A 13,540-nucleotide genomic window follows, 5' to 3' on the forward strand; every position below is an offset into this window, starting at 1 on the left:
TAGCCTACCCAATTCACCTATAGTGCATGTCTTGGACTGTGGGGGGAAACTGGAGCACCCAGAGGAAACCTACGCAAACGCAGGGAGAACATGTAAACACCACACAGAAACGTCAACTGAGCCGAGGTTCGAACCAGCGACCTTCTTGCTGTGAGGGGACAGCACTACCTACTGCGCCACTGCATCGCCCCATTATTTATTTTGAGTTAGGAATCATCTGATTGAAGAGTCGATCGTGAGCTGATGTGGGAACAGCTGAGAACAATCATAAGCACGTGATCCTCTCGAAATTAGTTTATAAATAAACTTCACTTAAAAATCAATCGAATCCAGAACAAAGTCTTCTCAAACATTCTGTTTCAAAATATTTTATTCAAAGGTTATTTCATATTGTACACCAACTCTGAACCACAGGGTGTGATTGTCCGTTTAAGACCACAGAGCGCATTAGAAGCTGTGATAATCAACAGATAGCGTTTCATTTTATACTCAAAAGACTGAACGACAAAAGAAAACGTTCTCGTTGGAAAAATAAAACAACAACAAAAAAAACTCCTGAAACATTATTCGAGAAGACACACGACTACATACGCTACGATCCGACCATTACAAGAATTTTCTGTTTTCTTTGTCCTGAATTTAGTCACTGTCCTCATCGGATCCCCTGTTGGAGGCCTCGTTGTTGGACCCGGAGTCATTATCAGACCTCTGTGGAGAGCCTTCGTTCTCGGACCCGCGGTCAGATGCAGCGGCGGCCGGAGACCCGGCAGGAGATTCGTCATCAGAGGCGTCAGAGCGGCTCTTCTTGCTCTCGTTGTCAGACTGCTCTGAATCAGACTGTGGCCGTGGTCTCCTCCTCTTCACGGGCTGTTCGCTGCCGGACTCGTCGTCTGAGTTTGCGGAGCGCTGGGGAGGGCTGCCCGCCTCACTGCCTGACTGATTCCGGTCTTCATTTGAATCGCTGTCAGAGACGATGCGTTTCCTGGGGGCTTCCTCGTCATCAGAACCGGAGCCGCTGTCTCTGGCGTTTCTGGACAGAAAAACAGACATGTAAAGAGCGGTTATCATATTTTACTTCTGTGTTTTTGGTGTATCACACAAAGTGATTATGTAATATAGAAACAGCATCATAATTCAACTAGATTTTAAAGTTTGAGGACAAACTTTATGGTGGCTTAAAAAGCAGAGTTTAAAAGTTTCAAGACGTTTTAAAGTGTAAATAACTGAAGTAGTTTTTATGAAGTTTGAAACAGTCGGCATAGATAAGTACAGATATGCTAACATGTTTTTAGTATAGATTGGCATGTTTCTTGGTTGATAGGGAGTTCTGAATGGTTGCTAAAGCGTTGCTAGGTTGTTGCTTAAGTATTCTGAATGGTTGCTAGGCAGTTGCTAACATGAATTAGCATGATTCAAGCATGAATTAGCATGTTACTAGCATGATTTGGCATGCAACTAGCATTATTCTAGCATAAATTAGCATGTTGGTAGCATTATTCTAGTATGTATTAGCATGTTGTTAGCGTGATTCTAGCATAAATTAGCTTGTAACTAGCATGATTCTAGCATGAATTAGCATGTTGTTAGCATGATTCTAGCATGAATTAGCATGTTGTTATCATGATTTTAGTATGAATTAACATGTAACTAGCATGATTCTAGCATGAACTGTCATGTTGTTAGCATGATTCTAGCATAAATTAGCATGTTGTTAACAAGATTCTATCAGGAATTAGCATTTTACTAGCATGATTCCAGCCTGAATTATCATGTAACTAGCATGATTCTAGCATGAATTAGCATGTAACTAGCATGATTCTAGCATGAATTAGCATGTTGTTAGCATGATTCTAGCATGAATTAGCATGTTGTTATCATGATTTTAGTATGAATTAGCATGTAACTAGCATGATTCTAGCATGAATTATCATGTTGTTAACAAGATTCTATCAGGAATTAGCATTTTACTAGCATGATTCCAGCCTTAATTCCAGCCTGAATTATCATGTAACTAGCATGAATTAGCATGTAATTAGCATGATTCTAGCATGAATTAGCATGTTGTTAGCATGATTCTAGCATGAATTAGCATGTTGTTATCATGATTTTAGTATGAATTAGCATATAACTAGCATTATTCTAGCATGAATTAGCATGTTGTTTGCATGATTCTAGCATGAATTAGCATGTAACTAGCATGATTCTAGCATGAATTAGCATGTTGTTAGCATGATTCTAGCATGAATTAGCATGTTGTTATCATTATTTTAGTATGAATTAGCATGTAACTAGCATGATTCTAGCATGAACTATCATGTTGTTAGCATGATTCTAGCATGAATTAGCATGTTGTTAACAAGATTCTATCAGGAATTAGCATTTTACTAGCATGATTCTAGCATGAATTAGCATGTAACTAGCATTATTCTAGCATGAATTAGCATGTTGTTTGCATGATTCTAGCATGAATTAGCATGTAACTAGCATGATTCTAGCATGAATTAGCATGTTGTTAGCATGATTCTAGCATGAATTAGCATGTTGTTATCATGATTTTAGTATGAATTAGCATGTAACTAGCATGATTCTAGCATGAACTATCATGTTGTTAGCATGATTCTAGCATGAATTAGCATGTTGTTATCATGATTTTAGTATGAATTAGCATGTAACTAGCATGATTCTAGCATGAACTATCATGTTGTTAGCATGATTCTAGCATGAATTAGCATGTTGTTAACAAGATTCTATCAGGAATTAGCATTTTACTAGCATGATTCCAGCCTGAATTATCATGTAACTAGCATGATTCTAGCATGAATTAGCATGTAACTAGCATTATTCTAGCATGAATTAGCATGTTGTTGGCATGATTCTAGCATGAATTAGGATGTTAGCATAATTCTAGCATGAATTAGCATGTTGTTAGCATGATTCTAGCATGAATTAGCATGTTGTTGGCATGATTCTAGCATGAATTAGGATGTTAGCATAATTCTAGCATGAATTAGCATGTTGTTAGCATGATTCTAGCATGAATTAGCATGCTACTAGTACAATTATAGCATGAATTAGCATGTTACTAGCATGTTTCTAGCATAAATTAGCATGTTGTTAGCAAGAATTAGCATGTGCTAGCAAGGTTAGCATGTCAGTAGCATGTTAAAACTACTAGCATGTGTTAGAACAGCTAGTCATAGTTTATAAAACAGTTGCTAGTTTGCTGAAATTGGTTGCTAGGTTGTGGCTAGTAAGTCTAAAGGTCATCAGTGATTGGCTGCTGGCTAGACTGAGTTGACTGAGGCCAGACTCAGAAGTCTAGTCTGTAGCAGAAGAAGAAGAAGAACAAGAAGCAGCAGAATAATAATAAGTTTAAGATTACAGTATGTCGGCTTTTCAAGTCGCCATAATAATAGATGATACAAAAATAAATAAAAATGACAAAAATGTACATTAAAGACAGATAAGATTTTTTTGTTTAATATTTTATAAATAATTTTGTAATTGTAATGAATAAACATTGTGTACGTTCATTTTTAGGAAGATTTCTACACATATTTTATGAATCAGACCCAAGGCATTTACCAACAGCAATAATAAGCCTTTTCTTCATTTTGACATGTTGCATGAAGTTGATTGGCTAGTGTCCGCACTAGTATATTTGCATAAAGAAACCTGGCTAATGGTCAGTGTAGCCAGATATAGCAGACTTTTTCCTGTCCAAAAACTGTTTAAAACTCGCTCAAACGCACAAAAATAACCCCCAAAACTAAATGAATAATTTATTTAATTTTAGTTTATTTAAATAAGAAATTAGCCTAGTTACTTTACCTGTCATCATTTTAGCCATACAGCAACCAACAGTCACAAAATTACAAAGTAAAATTACATCATAACTACATGCATGATTTAATTCTTTCCACAAATTATTTACAATTGCTTAAAAATTGCACCATATAGACTTGCTTTAAAATGGTTGAGCGAATATTGGTGTAAATAATGATATTTAATCATATACATGAATATTTTCACAGAGATGGGTTGCGGCTGGAAGGGCATCCGCTGCGTAAAAACTTGCTGGATAAGTTGGCGGTTCATTCCGCTGTGGCGACCCCGGATTAATAAAGGGACTAAGCCGACAAGAAAATAAATGAATGAATGAATGAATGAATGAATGCATGAATATAATCATGAGCCAGAGCGTTTGCGCTAATTTTATTATGGCTGTTCTGAATGCCTTTAACATGTTGAACAAAAGCGCATCTGCAATTAGGTCATTCTTTCCCTGTTCTCAGTTCCCATGCAGACTCACTGGCCAGACATTGGGCAGAAAATAATAATAATAATAATAATAATAATAAAAATAAATAAATAAATAAAAGCTAAAAAATAAGTCAACGTTTTGTTATGTGGAGACCACAAAAAAATTAAGCCGTTATCACGAGAAAACAACTTTTTCTTATGTGGAAAAAACGAGTTATGTCGAGATCACGAGATAATTAAGCTGTGATCACGACAAAACAAGAGAAATAATTACTTTAATGCACAGCCTCTTAGGACTTCTGTATACATCATAGTCTATTAAAGTTTCATACATAACTTGCTTTCAACCAAACCAGAAAAATATTTGGAAAAAGATGCATTTCTCTGCAAAAACGAGTTATGTCGAGATCACAAGATAATTAAGCTGTGATCACGACACAACAAGAGAATAATAATAAGTAGTTAGTTGCTGCACGCATGAATTAAATTGTTTCCGCAAATGATTTACAATTACTTTAAAATTGCACCATATAGACTTGCTTTAAAATGGTAACAGGTGAGCGAATATTGTTGTAAATAATAATATTTAATCATATACATGAATATAATCATGAGCCAGAGCGTTTGCACATATTATTATGGCTCTTCTAAATGTCTTTAACGTGTTGAACAAAAGTGCATCTGCAATTAGGTAATTCTTTCCCTGTTCTCAGGTCCGATGCAGACTCACTGGCCAGAAAAAAAAAACAAATGAATAAATAAATAAATAAATAAATAAATAAATAAATAAATAAATAAATAAATAATAATAATAAATAAATAAATAAATAAAAGCAAAAAAATAAATTTTTGTTATGTGGAGACCACAAAAAAATTAAGTCGTTATCACGAGAAAACAACTTTGTTATGTGGAAAAAACGAGTTATGTCGAGATCACGAGATAATTAAGCTGTGATTACGACAAAACAAGAGAAATAATTACTTCATTGCACGACCTCTTAGGACTTCTGTATATGTCAAATCATGGTCTTTTAAAGTTTCATACATAACTTTCTTTCAACCAAAAGCTCCAAAAAATATTTGGAAAACGATGCATTTCTCTGCAATCTCCAAAATAAACATGCAGATGCAAAATAAATGTGTGAAACTTCCGTTCATGTCATCTGAAAGCAAGCATGAGGAGCGTCGCTCACCTGTCTTCTGCTATTTTCAAGCCGTCCTCATCAGAAGAGGAATCAGAGGATGAAATGATGGCTTTAGACTTGATCTTTCCTTTAAGTGAAGGTGGCATGCGCTCCGGCTTGGGCTTGAGTTCAAAAGAAAAAAAAAAAAAACACATTAGGACTCTCATTATTCAAGTTGCATATTATCCTTATCCTCCATATTGCATGTTACCTTCTCAATCTTCTTGCGCTCTCTGGGTTTGCGCTGCTTTTTAGGCCTTGATCCTCCTTCCTCATCATCTGAACCATCGTCCTCTCTTTTATTTGGTCTAAAGAAGCACGAGAAATAATCAAACTCAAACTTACAGTCAGTTCACAAACACTACAGTTCAATTAACATCAATAGCTCAGATTTCTCAGCCGAATTACTGCACCAAGATATCGTTAAACATGATGATAACCAGAGCTTTACATTATCGCCAAATGCGGGTAGATTTTGGCTGTGGCGGGTTAGACAGCCACTCCCACTAGCCACTTTGACTGCCTAAAACTTTTTTTTTTTAAATTGCCAGTTTTGGCTCGTCGTCACTACAGATTAGATTGTTAATGCTGATTTATACTTCTGCGTCAAACGCCGGCGTATGCTACGGCGCTGACGCATAGCCCTTCGCCGTGGCCGTCGGCGTCACTGACGTGCACCTCTCAAAAAATGTAACTACACGTCGCAACGACGCGTAGCGCAAGCTCTGTGATTGGTTGGCTTGGTAGCGCTGACGAGTCTGGGCGGGACCGAGAACCGCGTGAATGGTGCGAGCCTGATGGAGCGATTGTTTACAAGTGTGGAGTCCCGTAAAGGAGCTCCGGATGGAAAGTTTTGTTTTGTGTTTACCTCATAGTTAAAGTTGTTGCACGTCCGCCGGTTCCTGACTCAAAATGAGCAAGTTTGAGCCACTTGTACATCCCGGAAGTGTTCAGGAAAAGTAAAAAAGCAGAGAAGAAACTAGACACAGAGGAACATTTACACCTCACTGCCAACTAGCGTTTCGAAAGTGTTAATGCAGATTAACAGAGACAGCGCGCAGAAGTATAAATGCACAGCTACGCGTGTTGCATGCGCCGTGGGTTACGCCGATCACTTGACGCAGAAGTATAAATCAGGCTTTAGTTTATTACCGTTTGTCAATATGCGTGCAAATGTGATCTTAGAATCGAGAAGCAGCACGACAGACAAAAACAGCTTTTCGCGTGAGCAAAGGAAAGCGGGTGAATAACGAATGAGAGGATCACGTGCACGATGAGACAGGCTTTCCTCACTCACTGACAAGGGCTTTATGCCTCGTTTCCACTGACTGGTACAGTACGGTACAGTAGGGGTCGGTACGGGTCACCTTTATCAGGCTTGTGTTTCCACCATAAAGGGTACCCTTTTGGTGGGAGTGGTGTATGACAAAGTTTCAGTCAACGTCACGCTCGCTCGAATAAATGTCTACAGTAAAGCTGTACGGGTCGCGTACATATCATATGAGCAGCACTTCTCACAAAACAGATGCTTTATACACATAAATACTTGTTTATAAATGTTTATTACTAACTTTTCTATGAACATGATTTGATTATAACTGCAGATCAATGACAGTGCGAAATAGGCTACTGTGACGTCTGTAATTATATAAAATAAATACATAAATGCAACATATATGAACACATACAGCCTCTTACAGTCTCCGATATATTATTAATTACAGAAAAACTACACACAGCAAACATTTAGTACTTATTTGAGTAAAGCAGGTCGCACACCAGAAGCGCCGCTCGGCGCCGCGACACGGCGCGTACATGACAGTTTAAAGTATCACACACCAGACGCGCACATTTGAATGATATTTAACATGAAACTAATCAGATGGCGCTCTGTGGCGCGGCTGAAAAATGAACTGCGTCCTGAGCAGTCGCCGGGCGCCGCCGACAGCCGCCGACTTGCGGCGCCGGTGTGTGTATCCTGATAGAAACCTATGTTTAGAATTCTAAAATACATGGCGCTGCGTGGCGCTTCTGGTGTGCGACCTGCTTAAGACACATGCAATATAGCCCACAGTCAGTGCAAACCTCTCATCTGTGTCTGTAATCTTCACCAGCACATGTTAGAGAGTAATTTTGTCATTCCCAGTTCAAAATAATCCAAAAGGCAAAGATAAACACGGCAGTTTGTTCATGATTCAGGTTGCTAAAACAATTTTGCTCCTGTGTTTTGACGGCTTCCCTTTTTTTTCCACGTTTCACTCCCGCTTCACTCTCGCGCTTGTCCTTTTTTTTCTGAATGGATCAGATGACAGAGACACTTCAGTAATCACACACACGTTATTATCATCAGCTCAAGAAGTTTGTTATATCAAATATAGAAGCGATCGTGAGCTTCTGGAAGAAAGCGAATACCTCTCGCACTTTTAGACGGGCTCGTAAAACAACAACAGGACACGGCAGATTTTTCTTCTTGGCTTTGTGTCTGTTCATCGAGACGACGACAAGTTTGTTTGAGTCCGGGTCATCCCATTATTATATGCATATAGTAGTTCCATGTAATGTCTCGGCTTTGTATTTAAAAAAAAACATTGCGGTTCCTTTGTTTGCGTTCTGTGAAGCTCCACAAGCTCGTGACGTATCTCTGTAACCAATCACCGTTCAGCTGCACGTGAAGCTTCACCTTTTGGTAACCTTTCTCCCGTTTGGTACCCTTTCGAAAGGGTGCAGAAAAAGTGGTACGGTACGGTCGTTTCCACTGTCAAAAAGCGTACCAAACCGAACCATACTGTAACACTCAGTGGAAACGGGCCATTAGGGTCGCACACAGATGATTTGATTTGCGAATGTTTAAAAGCTCCTGTGTTGTTTTCTCACTTGAAGCAACCGTGCCTGGAAACGAAACTAGTGCGATGCTCGTGCACTCACTTTCCTTCAAGGGCTTGAGATACTTTGTGAGCAGCAGCAGTTGTTGTTGCTTTAGCATTAACCATTCTTTGAACAGATTATTAATTGGCCTAACATTAACCGTGTGCGCATCATCATCCTTTCATTAAAGCGCACAGAATGTTTTTACCCGCTTTCTTTTGTTGCTGTTATTTTTTTTTATATAGTTTAATAATCATCCTTTACAATAATATTGCTTTAATATGCTGTTGTATGCATAGTAAACTGGTGATCTGGGATCTTAAACCTGAACAGACCACTGTGCATAGTTTTGGATACGTGAGAATTTTTATTTTTTAAATGTCAGCTGTTTTGTCGAATAAAAAGTATATGTATATAGCAGTATTTTGCTTGTTTTGACACATTATTTAAAATTTGTGGCAAGGAAATAATTAGTTTGGTGTGGCCAGAGAAAAAACAGGTAAATTCTTATTGTGTTGTGTTATTGTGTGAGAGAAATCTAATTGCAATGCGACACTTGTTATCAAAGCATAACCCATTTGCTCATGCTCACTGAGTAAGCTCATAAACAAAAAAAAAAGTTAGGCTAAATGATCGAGGAGGCAAGTGGAAAAAACACAAAATCAAAATAAAGTAATTTTAGCATGCAAAAGTCAAATTTCTGCATATAAAATAAATTTTCCCATCAACAAAACTGTGGCTAGTGAAAACGGCAAGTGGCTAGTAACGGTGGAAAACCACCGTTTTGATCACTGGTGGCTGGTGATCAAAAAAAGTCCAGCCCTGATGATAACACATGATGAATTCCCACTAATTTAGATGCATCAACCCAAAAATGAGCAATCCATTGGTTTTAGTATTTATTCTAATTGATAGTTATTAAATAGTCAACTGTTCATCGTTGATGATGGTCAGGTCCAATATTAAAATTAAAAGGTCTACTTGTTAATTTAATTTACGCCAATATTAAATTTATTACATAAGCTAGCATCAATAAAAGCATTATTTACTAAAGAGTTACCAAAAAATGTAAATAATACACATTTTATTTATAGATTAATTTAAATAACCTATTGTTATTGAAACAATGACAAACAACAGCACCAAAAAATTAATCAAATAAATCAAAAATTTTATTTTAGTAGTAAAAAAATGACTAAATTGCATTATAGAAGTATTACAAAAAACGTATAAACATAAAATAAATAAAGATATAGTGTGTAAACATAAAAGTTAGTTAAAAATGTCAACCAAAACTATAAATGTACACAAGTTCCCCGTTCTAAATAACAATTTGTACCACCATATGAACTAAACTGAGAGAAACATTTACCTCCTCCTTTTCTTGTTTCTTGGTTTCTTCTCTCCCTCTTCTCCTCCATCCTCAACCTCACTGCCGCTCTCAGTCCTCCTCTTCTTCTTCTTCTTGATAGGCAGATCTTCATCAGAGTCATCGTTGACAAATTCATCAAAGTCGCCTCCTTTCTTGCGCTAATTAAACAGCATATAAAAATGATTAAGACAGCTGCTATAAGTGAAAACTGACTCCATCTTTAATATCAGGTGTGAACACGGCCTAAATAGGCATTCAGACTGGACATGCCATATGCCTTGCGTAAAGAGAGGCTTGAACATTGACTTTATTCGGTTCATTTGCACATGGAATTCACTTTACAGATGCGAGGTCACTCTAGTTTCGGTGCAAAGTGGCTGATATAGATTTTGTCGAGAGGGTCGCTGTGATTTATGTACTGCAGAACATTGAAAAACCACATGGGCTTGTTTATTGCCATTTCCTTCAGACTAGATGACGGCCGATACTAGAGAAAGCTCCTGGTTAAACTGACATGAATTTTTGGCAAAGTTCAGATTTTTCAACTCAAGCAAATCATATGTTATGTGTGTCAATATGTGCGAACTGCGATGCAAGATATCTATAGCGTCTTTGACTTGCATCACTGACTTAACATGTAAATAACTCGCACTTAGACTTTCATCCGCGTGTGATGTGAACACACCATAAAATGCCATGTGCCTTGAGGCCAGTTTCTACTTTTGCATTAAATGTGGTCGCGAATGGTGCCTTCGCACAATAACGCCTGATTTACGCGGGGCTTCAAGCGTCAACGTGTGACAGGGCGTGTCTGAAGTTCGAGCCAATGAAATTAGTCTGAAATCGACTACTGTCTGAGCTGGTGCCTTTGCATAAAGCGATCCGATTAGCTGATGTGGCCGTTGGTGCTTGAAAAGTTGAGAAGCTCTCAACTTCTGCAGTAAGCAACTGAAGCAGCGCTGACGGATCCACAATGCAGTTTGGCAACGCCTGACGTCAACCATTCAAAGTGAATGGGAAGCGTTGACGCTGACGCACTGTGTGAATGGGGCATGACTAGGCCCACACAGAATCTGCGCGCACAGAACTCCGCAGATTTTCCGCAGATTTTTAGCCCATCATTAATTCTGTTTATTTACTTGAGTAAATGTGTGTAAATCTATATTTATTCAATTTTTAAATTAATTTTAGTAATATTACTGACTAATATGACAATGTTCATCTGATTTATGTACAATGCCGTTTGTACAGTAATATTTTCTGTCTTTTAATAGATTTAACATTTGATAGACGTGCTTTGTTTACCAAATAAAGTGAATCTAATTGGATTTGTATTTTAAACATTAAATAAAAGTTAAAAAGATATTATTTTTTATTTCACATATTAAGGTTTTAGTTATGATACTCCCAAAATAATTCCACAGAAATCTGCAGATTTTTACCAAAATTCTAATAGCAAAGCACGTCCGCAGATTCCGTCTGGCCCCAGGCATAACATATACTTAGCCATAGCCTGACACAGACTCTGACGGCACTTAGGCTACAGCATCAAAATTGCTGGTAACACAGCAAGGCACTGCTCTGGTGCATGTAAAATGTTCTTACGTCGACTGCACTTAACACTTTCTCTATGCCACTTTTAATCCCATAATGCACTGCGTGCTTTGAGCTCACAACATTTGTCATTGAAATAACGCCACAGGTAGTTGGTAGATCTGTGTAAAAGACCCAACAGAGTCTGCCGCCACAGCTGAAAAAAAATCTTAGAGGAAACACTGTGAATGCAAGGCCGTCGGGGGAGCGGGGAGCGGGGACAAGCGTGCTTCAGCCCGGTTCAAAGCAACTGTACATAGTGCGAGTACGCCCTAAGTAGCGTCTTAGCGTAGAAACCTAGCTATTGTCAGCACAACACAAACAGAATGCAAAAGTATAAATGCGCGACAACAAGCAAAATATATGCTGTGGGTTATGACGATCATGTGACGCAGAAGTGTGTCATAAAAAGTGTGGCCTCTCACCCGTCCGCCGCCTCCTTTCTTCTTGTCCTTTGAGGCTTCTTTCATTCCCTCAAAGTTAAGCAGGTTTCTGGTTCTCTCCACGTACTGCGCTCTCTGCTCCAACAGCTTCTTCTGCTCCTCGGCCTCGCGGCTCTTCCTCTCCTCCTGCTCCTTCATTATCTGCTGCCGCAGCAGGTCTCGCTCCTGCTCCTGCTTGGCTCGGTGCTCCTTCTCCTCCTCGTCTTGTTTACGAGCTCGAGCTACATGGTACTGAGCCTGGCTTAACAGGTCAGAGCACTGCCTGAGAGACAAAACACACGCACACACTGCTGATCAGATCACCGAAACAATCTCAACAGCCTCTGAGAAGTCTTTCTGTCTCATGAAATAAATATTTGCATTACAAAAATATATAATAATAAAAATATACATGTTCATAATTCCTATTTGTTACAAAAATATATAAATGAATGTATGTATTTTATAATAGTTAATGACTGACGTGATAATAACGTAACGTATTAATGACTAAATTAATAAAATATGAGGTTTATTTAGGGCAGGGCTATTTAATTAGTTTGTCATGGGGGCCAGTTCATAAAATTGGGGTTGGATTGGGAGATCCAAACTTGCTCTTTTATTGATTACCTTCCTTCCTATTATGTGTTTATTGCTGTTTTTACTGGTTTATGCTCATATCATGTGTTTATTTTCTCTCTGTAAAGCACTATGTGCAGCCTTGTGGCAGTTGGAAACGTGCTATATAAATAAATAGAACTTGAGCTTGAACTATTTTTGCTTCTTAAGACACTCACTTTGGCTTTTTCTACATTAAAATGTTAATATGTTGTATTTTTTTTAACTTTTTTAAACTACATAACATGTACAATGTGGCTTTTTTTTTTACAAATATATTCAAAAGTTGTAATTTAAAGCACAACAAAAGCAGTAAATTGCTCAAGCAGGCCAAAGAGCATAGAATGACCAAGAGGCGACATTCTAGTGCGATTTGGGAAACAGCCACTAGATGGCGCGGTGGCTATTTTGGAATAAAAATTTATTTTCTAGTCCTTCCCTTTCAGAAGTAGGGGGGGGGGGGGGGGGGGGGTTGTGATCCAAACGGTCATGTTCTCTAGTGATGGTGAAATGAAGCTTTCTGAACCAGTGAAGCGCTCGACTCAATTGTATCGGAAAAAGGTTCGTTACTCGAAGCTTTCTAAATCAGAGCTCGATGAGGACCTCTTCTGGTTAAAGTGTGGGAAAGCATTGTGTTGCCATAATGTCAAATGTTCACAACTGACCGACTCATTAATGTAGTAATACAACAACAGCAATATAAACAAATTACTCAATTACTGTAGTTTTTACACATAAGATATATTACATTACACCACTGATGACTGCAGTAAAATCCAAGGTATTCAAAAGTTTATCATATCACAACTAGTCCTGTTCCAAGCGGGGATCGAACCAGCGATTCCTGCATGGGAGGCGAACGCTCTAGGAGGAGGCTATGTGAGTGATGTGTTTGGGCGATATTCGCCAGCTGGTCTCTGTTAAACACTATACTACGATATGCAGTGGTTTTCTTTAAAGATAGTTGTACAAAAATACGATAATACACTTTAGTATGGTACAAAACCTTTTTACTATAAATTACTATTGTATTTTAGTTGAATTACTGGTGTGTGGGACCGGTGCAGTGCTTTGAAACAGTAGAAATGTATGCAATCGACGGTTAAACCTTTGAATCAAAATTCGAAGCAGTCACGTGGGTATAGGTGAAAATGAAGCTTCTGACGTCACTGATCACGTGATGATGGCAAAACAAATCAAGCTCCGGTACACTGCTTCACTGC

General features: G+C 38.2%; 1 protein-coding gene and 1 long non-coding RNA gene across 2 annotated transcripts in view; one reads left to right on the plus strand and one right to left on the minus strand.

Annotated features, from left to right (window-relative positions):
• Positions 1-355: 355 nt before the first annotated feature.
• Positions 356-13,540, minus strand: part of ctr9 (CTR9 component of Paf1/RNA polymerase II complex) — a 36,774-nt gene continuing 23,589 nt past the window's right edge. Inside the window, 5 exon segments of the mRNA NM_001083583.1 lie at positions 356-1,030; positions 5,457-5,569; positions 5,659-5,755; positions 9,685-9,842; positions 11,703-11,982. Of these exon segments, the coding sequence (NP_001077052.1) occupies positions 640-1,030; positions 5,457-5,569; positions 5,659-5,755; positions 9,685-9,842; positions 11,703-11,982 (1,039 nt within the window). The 3' untranslated portion in view covers positions 356-639.
• LOC147836213 (uncharacterized) lies at positions 361-5,001 on the plus strand. Its single transcript, XR_015496487.2, has 4 exons — positions 361-2,028; positions 2,122-2,558; positions 2,656-4,294; positions 4,977-5,001. It is a non-coding gene; the product is annotated as an uncharacterized LOC147836213 (long non-coding RNA).

Source organism: Danio rerio, chromosome 7 (genome assembly GCF_052040795.2).
Source record: "Danio rerio strain M-AB ecotype USA chromosome 7, GRCz13ab, whole genome shotgun sequence".
NCBI lineage: Eukaryota > Metazoa > Chordata > Actinopteri > Cypriniformes > Danionidae > Danio > Danio rerio.